Source organism: Brachyhypopomus gauderio, chromosome 5 (genome assembly GCF_052324685.1).
Source record: "Brachyhypopomus gauderio isolate BG-103 chromosome 5, BGAUD_0.2, whole genome shotgun sequence".
Taxonomy (NCBI): domain Eukaryota; kingdom Metazoa; phylum Chordata; class Actinopteri; order Gymnotiformes; family Hypopomidae; genus Brachyhypopomus; species Brachyhypopomus gauderio.
In genome coordinates, this window is record NC_135215.1 from 13,332,347 (window position 1) to 13,360,314 (window position 27,968).

The 27,968-nt window shown below is 39.8% G+C and overlaps 1 protein-coding gene and 1 pseudogene across 6 annotated transcripts in view; both read right to left on the minus strand.

Moving 5' to 3' along the window:
• The window catches only part of LOC143514526 (protocadherin gamma-A11-like), a 123,455-nt gene that overhangs the window by 89,876 nt on the left and 5,611 nt on the right, over nucleotides 1–27,968 (minus strand). The window contains exon 1 of one of the 5 annotated variants that reach the window (XM_077005836.1): nucleotides 20,924–23,458. The exons of 1 other annotated variant lie outside the window; for it this stretch is intronic. In XM_077005836.1, the coding sequence (XP_076861951.1) occupies nucleotides 20,924–23,329 (2,406 nt within the window). In that variant the 5' untranslated portion in view covers nucleotides 23,330–23,458. Of the gene's footprint in view, nucleotides 1–4,766; nucleotides 7,306–9,750; nucleotides 12,292–14,009; nucleotides 16,552–20,923; nucleotides 23,459–27,968 lie in introns of those variants that run through there. 3 more of the 5 variants (XM_077005828.1, XM_077005834.1, XM_077005835.1) reach the window with 3 other exon arrangements.
• LOC143514528 (protocadherin beta-16-like) lies at nucleotides 23,411–27,436 on the minus strand (annotated as a pseudogene). Its single transcript, XR_013130893.1, has 2 exons — nucleotides 24,925–27,436; nucleotides 23,411–23,538 (listed from the first exon to the last, which is right to left on the minus strand). The product of XR_013130893.1 is annotated as a protocadherin beta-16-like (transcript).

The following is a 27,968-nucleotide window of genomic DNA, read 5'->3' on the forward strand; positions in this document are numbered from 1 at the left end:
AAAGCCCAGCGTCGTCTCTGTAGGCAACAGCACCGCTTAGAGTCGACGTGGAATAGGAAAAATACAGTAGGCATTCGAATCAAAGACTGTCTCAGAATAGGACAACATATTCCACTGTCACCCACTGAGTATCACCAGTTGAAGACACTCCATTATAAAAATACTGGATCTGGGTGATGAATCCGTACGCTAAAATTGGATGGCTCTAGTTAAACATTTGGCTCTGTAAATAACTACCCATTAAAATTAATTAATTGTGATTAAGAAAAATATCCTTAGTACACTAACCGCAGTGATATGGGTCAAACACAATGAAAAGCCCAAACAGGTAAAAAAGGTGAAAATTTGGATAAGGGCAGTCAAGTGTAAAATGTCAAAAAACTAATGTTTGTATTAATAAAACATAAGGGGGATTTGAATTTAGAATACTGAGTAACATTCATGCAGCGCAGTGAGAAAATATTATTCATTCTCTCTCTTTCTCTCTCCTCTCTCTCTCTCTCTCTCTCTCTCTCTCTCTCTGTGCGCATTAATGCATGTGTTTGTGTGTAGGCTAATGCATTTTAATGCTACAGAAACTGGGTTAAGAACCCCTGATATGTAAAACACACAGACATTCTGCTGCAGAACAACCCCTCCCATCTCTGCTCCACACATACGTGCCACTGACATCCCACCCTCCTTTCCCTACTCTGCTGAACCACCACAAGAGGGAGTAAGTATACAGTGAATTCACTGTTCAAGTGACGCGCAGGTGCATCAGTTCGTTCCTTGTATGTAGGTGTGAGAAAATCCAAATAGAAAATGCACAAGAACTCAAAGACATTTGAATGGACAGAAGAACTCAGACATTTGAATGCTCACATTCTGGTTGTCTGATATTTAGCACAAGGAGAGTTCAGTGTTCTCAAGAACTAGTTTTAATTACCATGTCTAACTATTCAGTTAAATTCACCCAAATTCCATGACCACCCCCAATAAGGCTTTTATATGTTGTTTTTAAACAAACCAGTACATACCTTTGGAAGAGTCTGTTTGCACAATGAACAATAATACAGTCAGTTTTCATCTTAGTTTTTAGACATGAACAGTGTGACAGATATAAATCATGTCTGAACACTTAAAATTCCAGAATCTGCCACTGGAATAGGAATCTACATATTCACTCATATCACTGCACAGCTTTTATATTAGTTTTAATGCAGTTACTGAATAATTCACTGCAACTGCTGCATAACAAACTGCAAGATTAATAACTGAATAATAATCTGTAACTTTATGAGGCAAAGCTAAAAGTTGCACTAGTCTTCATGACTGCAACCATGTATATGTATCATATAATGACAATAAAGCCTTTTCTGATTCTGCCTTCATGTATTTGGTACATGTATCATTCACGCTATTTCAACATGTAAACTAGCATGAAAAGTATGATTCTAAGAAAGGAGATAGTTGTCTCTTACCTGTGAGAGGACAGGCCCATTTTTATTCCCCATGAAATAGCAGTGAAAGAAAAGAAGAGAAAGTTCAAAAATGAGAAATTCAGCAAACACAAAACACCACATTTCAATCAACTTAAGAATTCCCAAAAGAAAAAGAGCACAGCATCATCTGCAGAAGAATGTTGTTCCGATGCTGCAACAAGCAAAGTCATAGAAGAATACCTGTACCGCATGGGAACATGACATCATAATTAAAAACCACATCATAATGCACAATAACTAATTCATCCAGCATTGGTGACACATTAGTATGTTAACAAGCATTATGACAATTGCATTATCTAATGTATTCAACAGTAATTCCACTGGCAAGCTTTCAAGACTCAAAACATTTTAGTAATACCAAGACTTTAATAGTGCTCAGTTTCAACAATGTCTGAAACAATGGAAAGGTCAGACAGGGACAGCAAAGCATGTATGACTCTGTAGATGAAAGTAATATATTCTTAACCTATTTCAGCATCATTTATTAAAAAAAAACATTAATTCTAAAAGGATTTAAATGACAGTCCCTGTAATTGGAAGCATATTCCAACACTATTGGGGGCATTAAAACTCCCACACAACTCCCAAACAAACAGGTATTATTGTTATGTTATGATTTATAGTCATAAAAAAATGTCAGAACTCTATAAGGGATTACATAATTATATTATTACATAATGTAATTTAATGCAAATGCAATGCAAATGTTAAGCTCTTTTTGGAAAAAGTTAATAGGAAAAAAGAGTAATACGAAAAGAATGAACTAATAAGACGTCCAAATTTAAATCAATGTAAGAACTTAAGGTACAGTACATAAAGAATGATAGAAGTCAGGGTAATAAGGTCATATCACTTGCAACTCTACATTAGTAAGGGAGAATTGGAGCGTTGACGTATGGCATATGAGTAGGAGTAGATGCTACGTCAGCACCACAAGGGAGAACACCATCCTCCTCACTGATAGTCAAGACCTAATACAGCACTGTGTCATGGTCAAGGAGCTTTGAAGGAATCATTCCAGGATACATGTTCACATAAGTACATAAATAAACAAATAGATAAATAAGAGGGTTCAGGTGCCAGAGACCCTGGCCACACCCGACCACGTCCTGCATCACACCAGCACCGCCACATCAAGCCCCAAATCATGTGCCAGGTTTCCAGGTACTGAGCACTGTGGCATTTCTTCTAGGACTGAACAGCCCACATGAAGCACTGAACACAACAGCACAGAGAGAAAAGGGGAGCAGCGCACGTGAGAAAAGGGGAGCAGCGCACGTGAGAAAAGGGGAGCAGCGCACGTGAGAAAAGGGGAGCAGCGTACATGAGAAAAGGGGAGCAGCGCACGTGAGAAAAGGGGAGCAGCGTACGTGTTTTACCGCATCACACTCCTGCCTGGCAAATGTGTGTTAAAGAAACATGAAAATATGAACTCAAATACTGATACATAGAGGAAATAGAGGGAAAACATCTGTTCAGAATCTGCATTAAAATTAAACCAATCCTGCCCTGTACTGTGATGCATTAGACTTCCATTTCCATCTCTCCTTCTGCCCAGGTCAGTAGTACATGCAGCAGGTTCTGCCCAGGTCAGTAGTACACGCAGCAGGTTCTGCCCAGGTCAGTAGTACACGCAGCAGGTTCTGCCCAGGTCAGTAGTACACGCAGCAGGTTCTGCCCAGGTCAGTAGTACATGCAGCAGGTTCTGCCCAGGGCAGTAGTATTTGTAGCCCCCACACTGTGCTCTCCTCCTGAGTAAAGAGGTACTTGGCTACTGTTGTGCTACAGAACTGATGATCACTGTCCACATTGAAAAAAAACATGCAGCTTCTGTATATTCTTTATATATTTCTGTCTGTGCCTTGGTGGTCTGCTAAAAGAAAGATGGGTTTGTAACAAAATAGTGTAGTGAAATGGATATTTCAAATAAACTGTAGAATTGTATCACTGTATTACTTATACAAGTGTTACAATTTTTAAAGCCCTCAGGAATGTTTCTTGTGTAATTAGGTTTTATAAAGCGTTTAATAAACGCAAGGACACATTCATTGAAAAGATTAGACAATGTTCTGGATATGTACAGTTATGGTAAGTGTCGTGTCTAGCCCCGCCCTGGGATGTCAATCATGTCATGTTTTCGTTCGGTTTGGTGACGCCCCCCTCAAAGTGTGCAAGTCTTTTGGTTGCTCTGGTGTTTAGGTCACGTTCCATGCCTGTTTACATTTGTTTTGTTCATGGTTTCTCATGTCTGATTGCATATGGCTTAATGTGTAATTTGTTCATTTGTTCTAGCATTCGGTTACATGTTCAGTTACTTGTCGAGACTGTTGTGTCTTTATGTATAATAGTTGTTGAGTCTAGTCTGTGTTAGTACTTCGTGTACTCTGGTTTTCTGTTTACCCTGTTAGCCTTGTTAGTTTTGTCACCATGCTTTGTCGGTCTCGTGTTGTTTGTGTGTCCACTGTTATGTGAAGCCCCTGATGTTAAGTAGAACTGTGTTGTCCTCTGACAGTAGAACTGTACAATCTGTCTGCTGAGAGTGTCCGTCCTCTGATTGTGCAACACCAGCTGCATTACATAAAGTACCCTTTGTCAGGTAAATAATGAGTGTATGAAAAACAGCTCTTTCCTATGTGCAAGCGTCAATTTAAAAATACACAATGGGCAAGAAAACAAAGATGAAAGACTCCAAATGAAAGTGTACTACTAGGAAGAAATAAACTTGAGAAACTGGAGGAGAACTCTCTGAACTGTGCTCCTGATGGAGCTATGCATGGTGGGGACACCAAGATGTTCCCAGGACAGCCGAGAGATATAATATCTTCACTGTGTCCTGGGTCTTACTCAGGGGCTCGTCCCAGTTTGACATGCCCAGGACACCTCACTAGGGAGGCAACCAACTGGCTCCTCTCTACATGGAGGAGCAAGGGCTCTACTCAGAATCTCTCTCAGATGACTGTATTCCTCACCCTATCTCTAAGGGAGAGCCCAGACACCCAGTGGAGGAAATTAACTTCAACTGCTTGTATTCAAGATCTCCTTTTTTTGGTCACTACCCAGAGCTCCTGACCATAGGTCTCTTTTCAATGATTACCTATCTTGTTGTTTGAATTGATTAACTGAGTTTGCAGAAACATTTGTATTAGATGTTTCAACAAAAGACAAATAAGATTCAAATATGAACAAAAACACTTTGTCATTTGTGTTGCTGATTTACGTGAGTGTTTAAAACCACTCAGAATGTATAAAAACTGTACAAATGAATGAGAATGAGCTCACCTGATCAGACTCAGTAGTGACATCAAGTCCGTGTAGTTCATTAAGATCAGGCGGTACCCTTTTCAAAGTGAGCTCAGCAGGAAGTGTTGCTTCATTGCACGATGTAACAAATTTAAAGTCACTGGTGCGTGAGCCTGTGCTCAGATATGTGTCATAGTTAAAGTTGCTGTGTAGAGTTCCTGTACCCTCCACATCTGCATAATTTGGAGGGAGATATGCACTGGGAATGGTGACGGCTCCATCAAACAGTATTCTGGGCTTCCTCCTGTGACAGAACCTCACAGCCAGGATGATGATGATGAAGGTGAGGAAGAATGTAGATACAGACACCAGTGCGATAATCAAATAAAAGGTGAGTTTTGAGCTGCTCTCTTCATAGGTCAGATCTTTAAGTTCTGGTACGTCAGCCAAGTTATCTGAAATAACCAAATGCACTGTGGATGTCGTAGACAAGGAGGGTTGTCCATTGTCTTTCACACAAACAATGACATTGTGTCTCACGTGGTCAGATGAAGAAACATCACGTTGCATTCTGATCTCTCCATTGTGAACACCAATGGTGAAAAGCCCCAGATCTGTTGCTTTCACTATATGATAAGAGAGCCAGGCATTCTGCCCAGAGTCTGCATCCACGGCAACCACTTTGGATACAAGAGAGCCTGTCAGTGTTGCTTTGGGCACCATCTCAGTCATTAACTGGTTTCCTTCCAGTGAGGGATATAATATCTGAGGAGGGTTGTCATTCTCATCTGTTAGGGAAATACTAACAGTCACGTTACTACTGAGTGGAGGTGACCCATTATCTCTAGCTAAAACCAGCACTTTGAAACTTTTAATCTGTTCATAATCAAACGATCTCACAGCATGTATAACTCCTGTGTCTCCATTAATGGACACAAACGATGACACTGGTGCTCCATTGATATCAGAAGGAAACAGAGAATAAACTACAGTGCCGTTCTGTCTCCAGTCCGGGTCTGTTGCTGCTACTGTACAAACAGACGAACCTGGTTTGTTATTTTCTTTCACATGAGCACTGTACATCTGCTCCTCAAATACAGGTGGATTGTCATTCACATCAGCTACAGACAACTGAATAGTCTTAGTGGAGGACAAAGGAGGAGAGCCCTCATCAGTAGCTGTGACTGTAATGTTATAATCAGACACCAACTCACGGTCCAGACTACCTGTGGTCACCAGAGAATAATAATTTTTAATCGATATAGACGGTACGAGCTTAAAAGGTACATTTCCCTGAATTGAGCAACGAAGTTGGCGGTTATTCTCCGAGTCTCTATCCTGTACGTTAATAATGCCTATCTCTGTACCGTGTAGCGCGTTTTCAGGTATGGGGCTATTCAGAGACTTAAGTGTAATGACTGGTTCGTTATCATTTACATCAGTAATTTCAATCAGTACCATGGAATATGAAGTTAAACCAGACGCATCCTTTGCCAATACTCGCAGTTCAAACGTTGTTTCTTCCTCGTAATCTATTGGTCCGATAAGTGTGATTAATCCCGTTTTACGGTCGAGCGAAAATGTGTATTTTTCTTCTTCAGAAATGTGACCTAATGCATACATTACCTCGCCATTTGAACCCTCGTCTGCGTCAGTAGCGCTAACTGTAACCACTGCAGTACCCACCGGTGAATTTTCAGGCAGACTGACTTTATAGACGGACTGACTAAACACTGGAGCGTTATCATTAGCATCCAGTACAGTGACGTGAATGGCTACAGTACCTGATCTCGGTGGAGTGCCACCATCTATCGCAGTAAGAATTAATGTTACCTGCTGCTGCTGTTCACGATCAAGCTCTTTGTCTAACACTAGCTCGCTGTATTTTCCCCCGATGTCATTTGTATTTACAGATAAAACAAAGTGATCATTTCTTTGCAAGCTGTAAGTCTTGACGGAATTCTGACCATTATCCGCATCGTGAGCTTCCTCTAATAAAAACCGAGCTCCTTTATCCGCCGATTCTGGTATTTCAATTCTTATGATATCCTCCTCAAATTTTGGCGAGTTATCGTTTACGTCTTGAACATTTAAGATGATGCCATGTAATTCCAAAGGATTCTCCAGCATAAATTCCTGTTTAATAACGCACGCAGCCTTCTTTCCACAAAGCCCCTCTCGGTCAAGTCTTTCGGCTACAGTCAGCTCTCCAGTCTTCAGATTGATGTCACAGTACCGCTTTCTGTTACCTTCAGTATCAATGCGAGCCTTACGCGCTGTGAGTTCTTTAATGTCAAGTCCGAGATCCTTGGCTATGTTTCCGATTACAGATCCGCGTTTCAGCTCCTCCGGGAATGAATAGCTAATGTCTCCAAAGGCGAATTGCGCCACGAGTCCAAGTAATTTAAAGACCAAGATCAGAGCAGTGACGGAGAAACCTCTCAAATCCATAGCGTGTGTAATAAATTAGGCAAATTATTAATATAAATCTTACTTAAAATGAAATTCGAGTGAACATAAATGTAACCAGTACCAAGTTAGACCTAGCACACAGTGGCACTCAATGCCTTTATGTAAAAATTGTGGAGCTCCGAAAGCGAAATCACCAGGAGGGTGGGGAGATCTCAAACAGATCTTAAAATGCCTTTGCTGTTGAACAGCGACGCTGTGAGTAACCACGAGAAACTACATTTCATTAGATCTTTACTCCTACAAAGCAGACGTTAATGATAAAATACTGTGGTGCACGTCCATTTTATCAGAAGAAAAACAATATTTTTTAATAGGATTAGTGATGCAAAAATAGACAGATCAATTCTTCTAATAAATTGCCAAAAAGTAAATATCTAGTTCAAAACCTAGACAGCGTGAATAGTAACAGGTTCGAATGCAATATACATTTCAACCAAAACATTACATGCTCATAAACAAGAATAAACACAGCACTATATTTAAACACTTCAAAACACAAGTGGACAAGCTTTCAGCATGCAGAATATTAAAATGGCATAAGTAGGCTATAATTAAATATCAAAATATCAATCAATCAGCATATAGATGGTTAGATCTTAATCAGTGCAATTCGTTAATTTACTTGTTCCAGGACAACTCCACAATTAAAGAAACTTAATGCCAACATATTGCAATAATTGTTATTTTGTTTTTGTTTTCCTTTTTATTTATTTAGGGTTATCAAATTTCTAAAAGACACACTTCTATGTTTTATTCAACAGGCATTTATTAATAGGTCTAACTAGACTGATTGACTGGATAGATAATGAGTGAAGTAACACAAATCACCAAACTCTGATGGCCTGCAGGACCAGACCTGGATATAATGATGACTGGTGTGTGCACAGGTTACACACACACACACACACACACACACACACACACACACACACACACACACACACACACAACCACACACACACACACACACACACACACACACACCTTACTAGCAGCAGACATACTAACATTTAGAGCAGCATTTACATTATCTGTTGAGGTACCTATATTATGAAAGAACCTGGCACCAGAGTTTACTAACCATACAAAATCAGAGACTGTTCTCATTCCGAGAATCTGCAGATTAATGAGGCTAAGTGATCCAAACCATGGAAGATTAATACCTGCTTTATTCAGTGCTCTAAATCGTTCTGAGGTCCCAGGCTAATTCACAAGAGCTGCTAAATTTCTACTACCACATTCATAGTACAGTACAAAGCCTGGATGTAAAAGGTTATTGCTCTTGTCTTTTCACCTTACAGATTAACAAACTGTGGCTCAAATGATAACTTAAGTAAAATCAAACTTGAGGTAATATATGGAACTAATTAAACACATCACTTTCACGAGTACATAGTTCCCAAATAAACGTGTAACATTTAAAAGCTGTTTGTTGGCTAACACATTTGAACCTGATCCATTTTATCATAGACAAAAAAACCTTGATTTAAATTGGGGAGAAGGGCACCTTTAGGGGTTTATTATAACTACTAAAGATTTTTTTTTTACTAAAGATCCTTCACTGCTCCCTCATGAGCAAAACCAGCAGACTGACACAGCACCTTCACTGTATCTCTGTACTAAGAGTGTGGAGGCCTGGTGTGTCCTGCTGTCATGTCTGTATCTCTGTACTGAGTGTAGAGGCCTGGTGTGTCCTGCTGTCATGTCTGTATCTCTGTACTGAGTGTAGAGGCCTGGTGTGTCCTGCTGTCATGTCTGTATCTCTGTACTAAGAGTGTGGAGGGCTGGTGTGTCCTGCTGTCATGTCTGTATCTCTGTACTAAGAGTGTGGAGGCCTGGTGTGTCCTGCTGTCATGTCTGTATCTCTGTACTAAGAGTGTGGAGGCCTGGTGTGTCCTGCTGTCATGTCTGTATCTCTGTACTAAGAGTGTGGAGGCCTGGTGTGTCCTGCTGTCATGTCTGTATCTCTGTACTAAGAGTGTGGAGGCCTGGTGTGTCCTGCTGTAATGATTCATTTCCATCATTGATCACCATTGTGAGATGAAGGCATCGAGGACACCACACATCACACTCCAGACCTCTTCACATTTCAACCATTTGGCAAAGAACGTATTAAGGTTAGCATCGGTCACAAAAAGCCAACCTAAAATATTCTAAACAAATTTTTTTAACTAAAATGTCCTAAACAAACGTTTTATGGTTTTCAATCAGAGCCGGAGTGGCTAATCGGGAGATTCAGGAGGATTCCCGATGGGCCGGCTCATGTCAATCTCTAGTTTGGGCCGATTGGGAGGGAAAAATAATTTTGGGCCGGATTTGGGCATGAAACTCCCGGGCTGAAAAAGGAGCCCACTCCGGCCCTGTTTTCAATGGTTACCCATTTTGTTGTTTGAATTAACTGAAAATGTGCATTAGATTATTTGAGCAATAAGCTACAAAAAGAACAAAGCACTTTATAATTTGTGTTGCCAATTTACACAAGTGTTTAAAACATTGATTTGAACAATTCAGAGTGTATAAAAACTGTACAAATGAATGAGATTGAGCTCACCTGATCAGACTCAGTAGTGACATCAAGTCCGTGTAGTTCATTAAGAGCAGGCGGTACCCTTTTCAAAGTGAGCTCAGCAGGAAGTGTTGCTTCATTGCACGATCTAACAAATTTAAAGTCACTGGTACGTGAGCCTGTGCTCAGATATGTGTCATAGTTAAAGTTGCTGTGTAGAGTTCCTGTACCCTCCACATCTGCATAATTTGGAGGGAGATATGCACTGGGAATGGTGACAGCTCCATCAAACAGTATTCTGGGCTTCCTCCTGTGACAGAACCTCACAGCCAGGATGATGATGATGAAGGTGAGGAAGAATGTAGATACAGACACCAGCGCGATAATCAAATAAAAGGTGAGTTTTGAGCTGCTCTCTTCATAAGTCAGATCTTTAAGTTCTGGTACGTCCGCCAAGTTATCTGAAATAACCAAATGCACCGTGGATGTCGTAGACAAGGAGGGTTGTCCATTGTCTTTCACACAAACAATGACATTGTGTCTCACGTGGTCAGATGAAGAAACATCACGTTGCATCCTGATCTCTCCATTGTGAACACCGATGGTGAAAAGCCCCAGATCTGTTGCTTTCACTATATGATAAGAGAGCCAGGCATTCTGCCCAGAGTCTGCATCCACGGCAACCACTTTAGATACAAGAGAGCCTGTCAGTGTTGCTTTGGGCACCATCTCAGTCATTAACTGGTTTCCTTCCAGTGAGGGATATAATATCTGAGGAGGGTTGTCATTCTCATCTGTTAGGGAAATACTAACAGTCACGTTACTACTGAGTGGAGGTGACCCATTATCTCTAGCTAAAACCAGCACTTTGAAACTTTTAATCTGTTCATAATCAAAAGACCTCACGGCATGCATAACTCCTGTGTCTCCATTAATGGACACAAACGATGACACTGGTGCTCCATTGATATCAGAAGGCAACAGAGAATAAACTACAGTGCCGTTCTGTCTCCAGTCCGGGTCTGTTGCTGCTACTGTACAAACAGACGAACCTGGCTTGTTATTTTCTTTCACATGAGCACTGTACATCTGCTCCTCAAATACAGGTGGGTTGTCATTCACATCAGCTACAGACAACTGAATAGTCTTAGTGGAGGACAAAGGAGGAGAGCCCTCATCAGTAGCTGTGACTGTAATGTTATAATCAGACACCAGCTCACGGTCCAGATCACCTATTGTGATCAGAGAATAATAGTTTTTAACTGATGGAATGAGCCTAAAGGGAACATGTTGTTTAATGTAACAACGGACCTGTTGATTATTACCCGAGTCTCTGTCCTGCACATTTATTATGCCCACCTCTGCACCTGACAACACATTCTCAGGAATGGGGCTTTTCAAAGATTTAAGAACTATCACAGGTGCATTATCATTAACGTCAATTATGTCCACAATTAGATTGGAGTAAGATGTTAACCCGAATCCATCTTTCGCTATTATCCGCAGCTCGTGCGTGGTCTCTTCTTCATAGTCCACCGCACCAATAACTGTAATTACACCACTTCTGTGATCTAGCGAAAAAAGACGTTCATGCTCCTCTATTACGCGGCCAAATTCATATGACACCTCCCCATTCTGTCCCTCGTCAGCATCTGTAGCACTCACTGTAACCACTACAGTACCTATCGGGGAATTTTCAGGAAGACTAGCTCTATATACAGACTGACTAAACACCGGCGCGTTATCATTAGCGTCCAGTACGGTAACGTCAATGGTTACAGTACCTGATCTCGGTGGAGTCCCACCATCAACTGCAGTAAGAATTAATATTAGTTCCTCCTGCTGCTCACGATCTAGCTCTTTGTTCAGAACCAGCTCCGCAAATTTCCCCCCAACAGCATTGTTTTGAACGGACAAAATAAAAAAATCGTTGTTTTGCAAAATGTATGTCTGAACTGAATTCTGTCCGATGTCGGCGTCGTTTGCTTCCTCAAGCAAGAAACGAGCGCCTTTATCGACAGACTCTCCGATCTCCATTTTAACGACGTCTTTCGAAAACATGGGAGAATTATCATTGATATCTGTAACGCTGATGCTAAACGGGTGCAGTTCCAAAGGATTTTCCAGTACGAGCTCCTGTGTCATAACACAAACAGATTTCTTTCCACACAGCGCCTCTCTATCGATTCTTTCAGCCACAGTCAGTTCTCCAGTTTTCAAATTGATGTCAAAGTACTTCTTATCTTTACCTCCGGTCTCGATGCGTCCGTTACGCACCGATAGTGTGTACAAATCAAGTCCGAGACCTTTGCCAATATTTCCAACCACCGATTCACGTTTTCTCTCCTCCAGTAAAGAGTAGCTCACGTCTCCATAAGCCATCCACAATAGCAAATAAACTAACGAGCAAAACAAGATTCTAGTCGTCACGGACCCATCAAAAGCCGCTTTAAAAAACATGACGATATGATCTCGACTGATATAAAGTTATGGATATATTTCCAAATGTCTGGATACGAGCTCATTCACACCATAAGACAGGAGGAACAACCGCACGCCAAACGTCGACTCTGCGGAGATAATGAATGGTTGGAGAACATAACGTCACAGATTTTCTTTTCTGGACGGTGTAGAGCGGCACCAAGAGGATTCAGACTCCTAGTTCGAGGAAAAACCTTTTAGAGGCTCATTCATCATAACGTATTTAGTTTAACAAAATACAAATAGCATACATTTATGTTAAAATAACCATTAAACGTAACTATAAATATTTAATGAAAACAACTATTCCTATTGTCTTAAATAAATGAAATTAAACATAAAAAGTACTTTGTAAGTAGTTGTGAAACATTGAAACAAAGCACAGTGCTACAACTTGCCAAGTTAGCATGTTGCAATCCTATTATTAAACACTGTGGTGACAACAAGAATGGGGATAACTTTACGATACTCCAAAGTTGTACGGTAATAAAGTCCGATAAACCGTATGATAACAGCCACGTCATGAAATGAAAGCGGATTTCCACATGCTTTAATCTAGAACATTCTCCGCTTCTCTACTGAGGGGCTTTCTCGTACCCTTATCCTCTCACTTTCTACCATAAGGAAAGATTAATCATTTCAGTTTAGTCATTAACACAAAAAAGTCATAATTTCATACGAAATGAATCACACTGCCAAACCATCATAAGATTACTGTTCACATGCCTTTGAATAACCTAAATCTTTTAAAAGATCAAAACGGGTTATATGATATAGTGTTAAGATACATTAAAGTCAGCCACACAGACAACTCATACATACTACTGTAAGAAAGAATTGTAGAATTAAAAGAGAGATTAAACATATAAAAAAAATATTTTAGAAATATTCCTTTCTCTACTAAGAATTAATAATGATTGCCTGATCAATGGGCATCACTGTTTTTGACATGATTAGTATGAAATTAATGCTGAGACCGAATCTTGGCCACCTGTTTGGGTTGGTGGAAAAATGATGACAACTCTGACAACATATGAAAGAGAGAAAAAAAAGTCTGATATAACTGCATGTCTTTCCTAGATGTTTATTATGAGAAGTAGTAGAGAGACATTAATTCTGGTTTATCAGACTTTAATTAATCCCAATTAATCACCATGAGGCTAAAAATATACTTTTCAATGTAAAAACAACTATCAATGTATCAATCTAAAGGATGTGTTTAAAATACTAATAATCAAGTCAACTAATGCCAGTACACAGAAATGGCAGAAATGAATTAAGTTAAAAAAGAATTAATCCCTTATAAAGGTATTAAGTATGAAAGTAACCTATGTGGCAAATAACCTGCTAAAAGCATTACAAGTTAAAACCGTAAAAAAATAATGGCTGTGATGATATGAATTTTTTGGGCACATGCATCACTGAAACTGAATATAGTTTTGAATAGTAAACCATGAAGATGGCTGGTAACACCATAGAATAGCACTGCCAGGATGTGTTACTAAGCACATCCTCACAACTGATAACATGACAAGTTAAAAAAGATATTATAGGTGAGGAACATTTTCAAAGCATTAGCAACCAACATTTGATCCACTGAACATAATTTCATAATTTGGTTGGGTCTTGGGTATTGGATGTGTAAAACAACGTGGATCTTTTGTGAACATTTTGTCATCAGCAATCAGTGTAATGAATCATCAGAATTCACATATAACATTATCAGGAGCACCATGCATACCTCTGCATAACATATGATGAATAACAACTGCAATCAACCATTATTGTGAATAAGTATAGAAAGACAAAAATCACCATCATACCTCTGAAGCACTGTTAGTTCCACCATCAAGCTCTTCAAGACCATTCATAGATGCCTGGACTTTTTCCTGAGTCAGATCAGCAGGCATTGTGCTTTCATTATAAGATGTAATGAACTTAAAGTCACTGGTGCGTGAGCCTGTGCTCAGATATGTGTCATAGTTAAAGTTGCTGTGTAGAGTTCCTGTACCCTCCACATCTGCATAATTTGGAGGGAGATATGCACTGGGAATGGTGACAGCTCCATCAAACAGTATTCTGGGCTTCCTCCTGTGACAGAACCTCACAGCCAGGATGATGATGATGAAGGTGAGGAAGAACGTGGAAACAGATACCAGCGCGATAATCAAGTAGAAAGTGAGCTTGGAACTACCGTCATTATAAGACATATCCTTCAGTTCTGGGATTTCAGCCAGGTTGTCAGAAATAAGTAAACCGACGACACAGGTAGCAGAGAGGAAAGGTTGTCCATTGTCTTTGATGGAAACCACCAGGTTTTGTCTCATGTTGTCAGATTCAGATATGTCCCTTTGCATCCTGATTTCACCACTGTGAGCACCAATTGAAAAAAGTCCTTGGTCAGTGGCTTTTACAATGTGATAAGAGAGCCACGCATTCTGCCCAGAGTCTGCGTCCACTGCAATCACCTTGGAAATGAGTGATCCGGCCTGTGCTGCCTTGGGCACCATCTCAGTCATGAAGGAGTTTTCTTCTGAGGAGGGATATAATATCTGAGGAGTGTTGTCGTTCTCATCCATGATAAAAACATTCACAGTCACGTTACTGCTCAGAGGAGGAGAACCGTTGTCTCTGGCAATGATGAACACTTTAAAACTTTTCATCTGTTCATAATCAAACGATCTCACAGCATGTATAACTCCTGTGTCTCCATTAATGGATAAAAAATATGTAACCAGTGTGCCATTAATATCAGACGGCAACAGAGAATAAACTACAGTGCCGTTCTGTCTCCAGTCCGGGTCTGTTGCTGCTACTGTACAAACAGACGATCCTGGTTTGTTATTTTCTTTCACATGAGCACTGTACATCTGCTCCTCAAATACAGGTGGGTTGTCATTCACATCAGCTACAGACAACTGAATAGTCTTAGTGGAGGACAAAGGAGGAGAGCCCTCATCAGTAGCTGTGACTGTAATGTTATAATCAGACACCAACTCACGGTCCAGATCACCCGATATCACAAGTGAATAGTAGTTTTTTGTAGATGGCACAAGATTAAATGGAACATTTTGGCGAATTGAACAATGGACATTTTGTTTATTTTCATTGTCTCTGTCTTGCACATGAATGATTCCCACTTCTGTGCCTGGAGACCAATTTTCAGGGATGGGCGTTCGTAGAGATTTCAAAAGTATATCAGGTGTATTGTCATTGACGTCAACAATTCTGATAACTACGTTAGTTTCGGACGAATGACCAAATACATCCTTTCCCTCTACTGTTATTTCATAGACTGACGCCTCCTCAAAATCTATCTGTCCACTAACTGTGATTTGACCGTTATCTTGGTCCAGTGAGAACAACCTTCTGGCTTTACCCGATATTCGACCAAATTCATACGTCACTTTTCCATTTTGTCCTTCGTCTGCGTCAGTAGCGCTCACTGTAACCACTACCGTACCTTGAGGAGAATTTTCAGGCAGACTGACTTTATAGACGGACTGACTAAACACTGGAGCGTTATCATTAGCATCCAGTACAGTGACGTGAATGGCTACAGTACCTGATCTCGGTGGAGTCCCACCATCGATTGCAGTAAGCATTAATTTGACCTCTTTCTCCTGTTCACGGTCTAGCTCTTTCTCCAGCACTAATTCAACATGCTTCCTGCTATGCGCATTTGAGCTGACAGACAGAGAAAAATGGACATTTTTCTCCAGCACGTAACGATTCACCGCATTCTGCCCTGTATCAGCATCGTGAGCCTCATTCAAACGGTAGCGAGCGCCTCGAGTAGCAGATTCGCTGATTTCAAACGTGATCATCTCTTTTGAAAAAAATGGTACATTATCATTGATATCCTCGACTTGAAACGAAACACGATGCAGCTCTAAAGGCTGCTCCAACATTAATTCAAATGTCAAAATACACAAAACCTCGTCGCCACACAGTTCCTCTCTGTCAATCCTTTCTGCTACGGTCAGTTCTCCAGTGTTCAGATTAAGTTCGCAGTAGCGTTTTCGATTACCTTCAGTATCAATTCGGGCATTACGATCTGACAAACCTTTCACATCGATTCCTAGATCCTTTGCTATATTTCCAATCACGTATCCACGTTTCATCTCCTCCGGGAAGGAATATCTCACTTCTGCGTTAACGCAGTGCAACATATAGTACAAAAAGCTGGACATTAGAACAAAAACCGAGAAAGGTTTGAACGCCATTTTCGTATTTGAGTTGATATTAAATGGCAACATATCCACAAGCGAAGACAAACGAAAAGGTATAGGATCGCTTGGTGGTAATCTGTGAAATATATTAACAAAAGACCACCAAAGAAAGACAGTGGGCGTATTCAACGGGACAAACCCCCTGCAAACCTCACGTCATATACGTCACATACGAGTAGAATTTTCAAGAAAAAAACAAAATATATGCTGATTCGCATGCGTCTACGCTATCCTGATCAACAGCGACACTATGAGTTACAACATGGGAGTGCATAAAAGTCAGACATTATTTTAGGTTTATTGATTAAAACAATTCTAAATAGATAGACATGCGTGAACACAAATTTCGGAGCATTTATAGACGTTCAAAACGACGCATACACTAGGGTCTGTCTAGAGTAGAACTGCGGGAAAAGTAAAATGCATAACAGAGGACTTTTCTATCAATGATTAAACAATATACTTCCATTAGATAATAATAATAATTATTATTATTATTGATACTACTACTACTACTACTACTACTACTACTACTACTACTACTACTAATAATAATAATAATAATAATAATAATAATTGAAAGATAGTAACATTATATTTCATACCCTGGAGGTCATATCTGACACTTAGTCCATTAAGATCACAAATAGAGGACATAGTGTTTTCAGAGAGAGGTCAGCAAGCTGTGTGCCCTTATTATAAGAGCTAATAGACTTAAAATCACTAATTTATTAGCCTGTGGCATAATCTGGTAGGGGGCTGTAATAAAGTTTCCTGGCCAGGAAAACCATGGAAATGGCCACTAGCAGAGTAATCAAATAAAATGTGTTTGGAACTGCCCTCGTTATAACTGGACCTGCCCTTACGTCTTCCAGTAATGCAACTTCAGTAGTGTTATTCAAAACAAGTAAATACAACATACATGTTGCAGCTACAGAGGGCTGCTGGTTATCACTCATGCAGGATGCTGCTTTATGCTGCCAGACTCAGACGTGATGTGTGTTCCACTCTCCACTGTGGATTCCAATTGTGAAATGTTCCAGATATGTTACTTTCACCCTATAATATGAAAACCATCTTCTTCCCAGACACTGTTTCCAACAACAATTACATTGGAGACCAGTGAGCCTGCCTGTAAATCTTTTTCACAGTTTCAGTCATGGAAGGCAGCTCTTCTACAAAAGGGTATAAGACCTGGTGAGAGTTCTTCAGGATCTCCAGTGCAGTACAATCCTTCCTCCGGTCAGCAGCTACTACACAAACTAAGAGCTGGGTTTGTTTTCTTCAATTACATGTGCACTGTATGTAAGCAATTTAAATGCAGGTGGATTGTCAAGTAGCTACAGACCGACTAAACAGTGGAGGATAAAGGAGCAGAGCCGTCACCAGCAGCATGGACTTATTAATAGTTATAATCAATCAGACACCAGCCTGTAAGCCAACTCTCCTGCTTTTAGCAAAGGATGGATGAAACCAGTTTAAATTGGGAAGTTTTACTGAATGTAGCAGCAAATGTGTCAATTTTCTCCAGATTCTCTGTGATGAATATTAAGAATTCTGACCTCTGTACCATTAGAGCATACTCAGGGGTGGGGCTACTGAGAGCTTTAGGGTTGTTGCAAGAGCATGATATTATATGCTATTTAAATTTGGAGTCCTGTTCAGGTTACACATTTAGTTTGCACCAGAAAAGTTATGACCTCAAATTGGTATTTCTACTTATATCAATTTCTTGAGCCAAGCAAAACCATATAATCATTACGGCATTACTAGACAAATGGGAAAATACTCAGTTTATTTTGAGCACAGATTTAGTAGTGGTGAATAGGTTCAATGTAATCAACCTATGTTTACCAGGGGCCCATATTTGCCAATTTTGGACAAATTCTGTTGAATTAAATGAATATGCTAAAGCAACTTCAGCACCATGGACAGCAACAATCAGTCATTCTGACTATCCCTCTAATAGAGCAATAAGTAATTATTTCCCAAGCATTCTTCATCTCATTACAAAAACAGCCATTATGCCACTGTACAGGCAACACTTAGTGGGCTGGATGTCTGAGTGTGTACTAAATCTATTTTAAACTTATGAGGGAGCTGCTCTATGGAGTAGATACTGGTTCATTTGAGGACTACAACAGAAGCTAGTCTAGAATCACATGAGCAGAACTCCCTAGAAAAATTACTTTCATATGTATTGATTTTGTTTGTTGCTTTACAGTATCCCTGTCAATAAAATCAAACAGGCCATGTGACAAAAAAAGTATTGAAGGAAGTGAGATTAGGAAAAAAAATACAAGTAGTTGATCAGGTGCCCAGGAATCAGAATGGGCTTTAACATTCAGGGACCACACAGGAAGCATTTTACAGAGACAAAGCTGGAGAATGCAATACCTGAAGCAAGTAAATGTCTACATTTGGTGGGGCAAAGTATGAATTTTATTTTTTTTTTATTTTGGATTATTGATCATCTTAATGATTAGACATTTGATTATTCACTTTATATGTTATTCAGCAACAGGAAATCTTGTGTTAAATTTACTCCCATGTTGTTTTCCCAAACTTACTTCAATTAGTTCTCAATCAGTACTCAATCAGTTCTCATTTCCATTGTGTGAGAAATACTGGCCAAATGCTCAGCCAAAGTGAATTTACAAATAAGATATTACATTAAAACCATGTTAGCAAACAGACTTCAATATTCGTGGGCAGGAGTCATAGGTTCCAGTCTGTGGTGATAAAGTATAACAGGTTCCAGTCTGTGGTGATAATGTATAACAGGTTCCACTCTGTGGTGTTAATGTAATATTCTGCAGAGAATGTGCAAAATAAGCAATGGCAAACATCAACTTAGAAACCACATTCTAAAAATCACACTCACAAAAATTAAACTAATCAAAATGATTTTTTTCCTTGAGCAAATACTGTATGTGGATATTAATACTCTGTGACATTTACAGTAAATAACAGAAAACACAGAAAACATCTCATACCTGGGTAGACTCCATCATCTCAACATTAACTGCTTTGCAACTGTTGGACTGGGCCTTTGTCAGAGTCAAGTCAACCGGCATTGTACCCTCATTGTAAGAACTGACAAACTTGAAATCACCGGTGCACGATCCTGTCGTAAGGTATGTGTCATAATTAAAGCCGCTTTGCATAGTTCCTGTCCCATCCACATCCGTGTAATTCGGAGGGAGATATGTGCTGGGAATGGTGACAGCCCCATCAAACACAAGTCTGGGATTTCGGTTGTGACAAACCTTTACAGCCAAGAAAACGATGATGAAGGTGAATATGGAAATAACTAGTAGCGCAATAATTAAATAAAAAGTGAGCTTTGAACTGCCTCCGTCGTGGGGCATGTCTTTCAGTTCTAGAACTTCAGCTAGGTTATCTGAAATGAGTAAAGTGACGACACATGTTGCAGACAGGGCGGGCTGCCCATTATCTGTGACAGAAACAATGAGATGTTGTTTCATGCTGTCAGACTCAGAAATGTCCCGCATTGTTCTAATCTCCCCATTGTGAGCACCGATGGTGAAAAGTCCTGGTTCTGTTGCTTTCACAATGTTGTATGACAGCCAAGCATTCTGCCCAGAGTCAACGTCCACGGCGATCACCTTCGAGATTATTGAACCTGACTATGCAGCTTTAGGCACCATCTCAGTCATGAAGGAGCTTCCATCCAGTGAAGGATATAATATCTGAGGAGGATTGTCATTCTCATCCATGATAAAAACACTCACAGTCACGTTACTGCTCAGAGGAGGAGAACCGTTGTCTCTGGCCAAGACGAGCACTTTAAAACTTTTCATCTGTTCATAATCAAACGATCTCACAGCATGTATAACTCCTGTATAACAGTGTGCAATCGATACAACAATTACTGAGTAAGAGCTTACATGAAAATTATAAAAAATATACATGATACATTTTTTTCACTTTAGTTTATCTTAAATAATCTAGCGTAAGTGGACTGGTTGGCCGGCTTCCTTGTGGTGAAAAGATAAGGCAGGTGAACAAGGAAGAAATGTAAGTACTGACAATTCCAATGTCTCTAGATGGATAAGATTTATATGGCTGAAAAACCATATGCACAGATTTCAACTCACTTTCATATTAAAACAGCCATCAACTACCAAATTCCACACAAGGATTCCACACAATTATACCATTAGCAATTGTCTTGTTGAAAGAATACAACAATGCATTTTGTCTTAGTCTGTTTCAGTTGTAAGTAATGTACATGGATGAAAATCGATAAATAAGACAACATATTCTTCCACATATTATGAAAGGGGGAGAATGCACAAGCCATGGGAATAAAAAATGACACCAAAATTATAATTAAGATTATTCAGCAAAGTATAAACAATCGTTCTCATCAGAAGTGAGAAACCCCTCTTGGAACCTGGCTTTACATGTGTAGAAGTGTAACATAAATATAAAAAATATCAAATAATTAAACTGGCAAATGAAATTGGTAAGAACCATACCTGAAGGCCATGCTCTGCATTACCAACACCCTCCAAGTCACCAACAGATGCTTGAGATCTTTTCAAAGTCAGGTCAGCAGACAGCGCATCCTCATTACAAGACGGAACAAATTTAAAGTCACTGGTATGTGAGCCTGTGCTCAGATATGTGTCATAGTTGAAGTTGCTGTGTAGAGTTCCTGTACCCTCCACATCTGCATAATTTGGAGGGAGATATGCACTGGGAATGGTGACGGCTCCATCAAACAGTATTCTGGGCTTCCTCCTGTGACAGAACCTCACAGCCAGGATGATGATGATGAAGGCGAGAAAAAACGTTGAAACGCTTACTAGTGCAATGACTAAATAGAAGGTTAGTCTTGTGTTGCTCTCATCATAAGAGATATCCTTTAGTTCTGGGACTTCAGACAGGTTATCTGACATGAATAAAGACACTAAGCAAGTAGCAGAAAGGGAAGTTTGTCCGTTATCTCTCACTGAAATAATGAGATTTTGCTTCATGTTATCAGATTCAGATATATCTCGCTGCATCCTGATTTCTCCACTGTGGACACCGATGGTGAAAAGTCCTTGGTCAGTGGCTTTCACTATATCATAAGAGAGCCACGCATTCTGCCCAGAGTCTGCGTCCACTGCAATCACCTTGGAAACGAGGGAACCTGCCTGCACTGATTTAGGCACCATCTCAGTCATGAAAGAGCTTCCATCCAGTGAAGGATATAATATCTGAGGAGTGTTGTCATTCTCATCCATGATAAAAACACTCACAGTCACGTTACTGCTCAGAGGAGGAGAACCGTTGTCTCTGGCCAAGACGAGCACTTTAAAACTTTTCATCTGTTCATAATCAAACGATCTCACAGCATGTATAACTCCTGTGTCTCCATTAATGGACACAAACGATGACACTGGTGCTCCATTGATATCAGAAGGCAACAGAGAATAAACTACAGTGCCGTTCTGTCTCCAGTCTGGGTCTGTTGCTGCTACTGTACAAACAGACAAACCTGGTTTGTTATTTTCCTTCACATGAGCACCATAGCTCTGTTCTTCAAACAGAGGTGGGTTGTCATTTACATCAGCTATTGATAGATGAATGCTTTTTGAGGATGACAAGGGTGGAGAACCTTTGTCAACGGCCGTGACTGTAATGTTATAATCAGACACTACTTCACGGTCCAATTCTCCTGAGATCACTAGAGAATAATAATTTTTAATCAAAGGGACGAATGTAAATGGAAGATTTTGCTGAATTGAAAAGTGAACCTGCTGGTTATTCTCAGAGTCTCTGTCCTGCACATTAATGATGGCCACCTCTGCACCTGGCTGGGCACTCTCAGGAACCGGACTATTCATAGACTTAACGACTATTACAGGAGCATTGTCATTTACATCTGTAATTTCAATTATTACTTTACAGTACGACTTTAAACCAGATCCGTCCGTTGCTAAAATTTTTAAATCAAATGATGCGTCTTCTTCAAAGTCAATAGAACTTTTCACTGCAATTTTTCCATTATCTCCACCTAGAGAAAACAATTCGTCTAATCTGTCAGAAACATGACCTAGTGCATAAGTTACTTTTCCATTTTGTCCTTCGTCAGCATCAGTAGCGCTAACTGTAACTACTGCAGTACCCACCGGTGAGTTTTCAGGCAGACTGACTTTATAGACGGACTGACTAAACACTGGAGCGTTATCATTAGCATCCAGTACAGTGACGTGAATGGCTACAGTACCTGATCTCGGTGGAGTCCCACCATCTATTGCGGTAAGAATTAATGTTACCTGCTGCTGCTGTTCACGATCAAGTTCTTTGTCTAACACTAGCTCACTATACTTGCCACCGTCCATATTTGAATGTATATTTAAAACGAAATGCGCATTCGTTTGCAATGTGTATAACTGAACCGAATTCTTTCCAATATCAGCATCGACGGCTTCATCCAACAGAAAAACGGCACCCTTAGACGTAGACTCTACTATTTCTATTCCAATTACATCCGTTTCAAAACGTGGTGAATTATCATTAACGTCTTCAATATTCAAGATCACTTTGTGTAATTCTAAAGGATTCTCAAGCACGAGGTCCTGTGTTATGACGCACGAAGCCTTCTTTCCGCAAAGCCCCTCTCTGTCAATCCTCTCGGCCACAATCAGTTCTCCAGTATTCCGATTAATGTTACAGTAGCGTTTTCGTTTACCTTCAGTATCAACGCGGACCTTACGTGCAGACAATGACTTCACATCGAGTTCGAGATCTTTGGCTACATTTCCAATCACAAATCCGTCTTTCATCTCCTCTGTAAGGGAATAGCTCACATCTCCAAACGTTCTGTGTACCATAATGACGAAGAAACAAAAGCTCAAACCGAATCCAGCAACGGACACGCTTTTTACTCGCATTTTTCAGCCAATGTAGTAAAATAATAAGAAAATATCTGCATGTATACAACAGAAAGCTGTTGAAAATGTACGTCCGAACCACAAAGTAGAAATCTGCAACGTTACGCCGTCAACGGTTTTCTATCGACAGCACTGAACCTCACACAAGGAACGGGGTGGAGAGAACAGTATATCGTACATCCACAGACCTCTGCTGGTAAAGAGCGACCCTAGGAGTTAGAAAGAGAAACTACAAATAACAGCAATCACATTGGGGCAACGTAAAGAATCAATGCTATCATTGAAAATCAATTTTTTTTTTCATTTTATGAAGAACTAATAAAGGATTAAATAAATAATACAAGTCAAAATGAACAATAAGCAACAAATGATTTTTTTATATTTGTTCCAGCGTTAATACCAATAAAAATCTAATAATTCTAATCCATATATTGGCTGTCTCGAACCATAGCCTCGTTAATGGATGTAGCACCATGGACAGTGACAATATGCACAACTGTGAGGACCAGATTTGCTAAGACGCTAAAGAAAATAAATTACGTGAACCCCCCACCCCAAAAAATAAAAAAATACATAAAAAAATAAAACACACCAACCAAATCAGGCGTAGGAATTGGAGAATCTGCGATAGGCCTATAAATAGCAGTTTAGTATAAGTGCCAGACCCATATTTAAAGTAGAAACTATTTGATTTAAATATGTTAGAAATATTATTTTAGGCCACAGAGCCCATACGCAACAATTAGATACATTTATATTAGAGATTATATTACTGAGAGAAAGACTATATTTACATGTTATGTATGCTCAGTTTGTGGCTCAGAGAAGTTAACGCGATAAGAAATAAAAACGCGAAATTATTGTGAAATAATACGTTTGGAAAAGTAAGAGGTAACGAAACGGAGTAAAATGATTAAATGAATTATGTTCCGGAGCTCAAAGAGGGAGCCGACAAGACTTACGGTTTACAAAACCGAAAGAATTATTGAGAGAACGAACATTAAAATGTGATTACCACGCAAAAATCATTACAAGCAAAGTCACGTAACAAAGCTCCGTCATCAACGGAAATTTAGCTCTTGGAAATATTATAAAAGATATGCACGTATCCAAACATATACGTATGCATTTTCATTCACCAGATGTTTACTGGACAACACTATTAGAACCATTTTATGGGTGCAGACTTGAACAGAGCCCAACTGTCACCATGCGCAATTTGTGTTGACAATACCATTCCACTTTAGGTCAGCTTCTGACCATGGAATACTTCTGAATGGCTATTTCACTTTGGATGCAGCAGTAAATTCTCTAACAAAAATTCAGATGGCACAAAAATGTTTTATCAGAATATATCTATTTGATCCTTTTTTAAACCTTTCTAATAAACTACTCTAAGACTTTGGACACAGAAAGAAAAGTTATATAAATAGATTTAAAGATTATTCGTTTTGTTACTGTTAAGATTCATGATGAAACATTCTAAATATAGACTGAAAGTTAAAAAAAGAAAAAAAACGGAATTATTAATTTTGTAAAAAAAAATCTATTTCAAGTAAAATCCATTTAAAATGTATAAAAATATGAGACCATACCTCAGAGGGAGCAGTTGTAGTGCCCAGTTCCACAATGTCATCACCAGGCACTTGTGTCTTTTGCAGAGTGAGGTCAGCAGGGAGTGTTGCTTCATTATAAGAGCTAACAAACTTGAAGTCACTGGTGCGTGAGCCTGTGCTCAGATATGTGTCATAGTTAAAGTTGCTGCGTAGAGTTCCTGTACCCTCCACATCTGCATAATTTGGAGGGAGATATGCACTGGGAATGGTGACAGCTCCATCAAACAGTATTCTGGGCTTCCTCCTGTGACAGAACCTCACAGCCAGGATGATGATGATGAAGGTGAGGAAGAACGTGGAAACCATTACGAGCGTGACTGTTAAATAAAATGTGAGTCTGGAGTTGGTGTTATCAAATGACATGTCCTTAAGTTCTGGGACTTCAGCCAAATTATCTGAAATAATAAAAAATATTACGCATGTTGCAGACAGAGAGGACTGTCCGTTATCTCTCACTGAAACAACAAGATTTTGCTTCATGTTATCAGATTCAGATATATCTCGCTGCATCCTGATTTCTCCACTGTGGACACCGATGGTGAAAAGTCCTTGGTCAGTGGCTTTCACTATATCATAAGAGAGCCACGCATTCTGCCCAGAGTCTGCGTCCACTGCAATCACCTTGGAAACGAGGGAGCCTGCCTGCACTGATTTAGGCACCATCTCAGTCATGAAAGAGCTTCCATCCAGTGAAGGATATAATATCTGAGGAGTGTTGTCGTTCTCATCCATGATAAAAACATTCACAGTCACGTTACTGCTCAGAGGAGGAGAACCGTTGTCTCTGGCCAAGACGAGCACTTTAAAACTTTTCATCTGTTCATAATCAAACGATCTCACAGCATGTATAACTCCTGTGTCTCCATTAATGGATAAAAAAGATGTAACCGGTGCGCCATTAATATCAGAAGGCAACAGAGAATAAACTACAGTGCCGTTCTGTCTCCAGTCTGGGTCTGTTGCTGCTACTGTACAAACAGATAAACCTGGTTTGTTATTTTCCTTCACATAAGCACCATAGCTCTGTTCTTCAAACAGAGGTAGATTGTCATTTACATCAGCTATTGATAGATGAATGCTTTTTGAGGATGACAAGGGTGGAGAACCTTCATCAGTAGCAGTAATTGTAATATTATAATCAGACAATAGCTCCCTGTCCAATTCACCAATAGTCACTAGAGAGTAATAGCTTTTGAGTGATGGAACAAGTTTAAATGGAACATTTTGCTGAATTGAACATTGGATGTGTCTATTATTCTCAGAGTCTCTGTCCTGCACATTAATGATGGCCACCTCTGTACCTGGCTGGGCACTCTCAGGAACCGGACTATTCAGAGACTTAACGACTATTACAGGAGCATTGTCATTTACATCTGTAATTTCTATAATTACTTTGGAATATGACGTTAGACCAGGACCATCTTTTCCTAGTATTCTTAACTCGTATATTGATTCATCCTCAAAATCTACTGGTCCAGCAATTGTAAGTGCTCCCGTTTTACGATTGAGGGAAAATATTTTTTTCCCTTTCTCAGTGACGTGACCTAAAGCGTATGTCACCTCCCCATTCTGCCCCTCGTCGGCATCTGTCGCGCTCACACAAACCACTACCGTATCTAACGGGGAGTTTTCAGGCAGACTGACTTTATAGACGGGCTGACTAAACACTGGAGCGTTATCATTAGCATCCAGTACAGTGACGTGAATGGCTACAGTACCTGATCTCGGTGGAGTTCCACCATCTATTGCGGTAAGAATTAATGTTACCTGCTGCTGCTGTTCACGATCAAGTTCTTTGTTCAAGATTAATTCGCTATATTTCCCACCGTCTGAGTTTGCGTTAACAGACAAAACAAAATATTCGTTATTTTGTAAGGTGTAAGTGTTAACTGAATTTTCCCCAATGTCGGCATCATGAGCCTCTTCCAACATGAAACGAGCTCCCTTATCAGTCGATTCTCTTATCTCAATTTTGATAACATCTTCCTCAAATTTTGGAGAGTTATCATTTATATCTTGAACATGTAAATCGATGTGATGTAAAGCCAAAGGGTTTTCTAGTACAAGTTCCTGATTTAAAACGCACGAAGCTTTCTTTCCACAAAGCACCTATCTGTCCATAATTTCTGCTACAATCAGTTCTCCGGTATTTAGATTAATGTCGAAGTAGTGTTTTCGACTACCTCCGGTGTCAATGCGGGCATTACGAGCCCAAAGACCCCTCACATCGAGTCCAAGATCCTTGGCTAGATTTCCAATCACAAATCCGCGTTTCACCTCCTCCTGTAAAGAATAGCTCAATTCTCCATGTTCGGCATGTGCCGTCAGCACGAGAAAACAAAAAAAAGCTGTCAAGAAAAATCCTTTGATCTCCATAGCGAATGCTAAATCCTTCTTCACCTAGTTTCCTTTCAATCTTTAAAGTATTTGAGATAAACTGACTTGTAAAGATCAGTTAAAGACAGACGAGCAAAACCAAAACTGCACACTGACAAAGACGTTGCGCTACTATGCAAATCGAATTGTTACGTTTGCTAGTGACGTCATAAACAGGGTGGAGAGAAGACGTAATTATGTTGCAGGACAACAGCGACGCTGTGAGTTTCTACGAGAAACCACAAACCATTTAACAATCAGCAGATGAGGTAAAGCGTTACTCGACGTGATCAGTACAGCATTGGAGGCCATAAGTAACTGTATACTGTAAAAGTAAAAATGAATCCATTTAAACGTAGGCTCTTAAAGGACATAATTTAAATAGTGACAATCTAACGTGGCTTTGCACTCTCAAATGGTTAACTAATTCCCAGTCTATTTGCCTTCTAAAAAATCAACTGCAACCCCCTATTACGAAGGATTTACAACACCGGAAAGCCATTTGTTTGGACGCAATCCTAACATAAGCTATGTCTGCTAAACACCTCAACCCTAACCTTCCAGTGTCAGCACATGACAGCATGAGCTATTACATGTACACCTGGTACAGAAAACTTTACATTCAGCACAATGAATGCAATTACTAT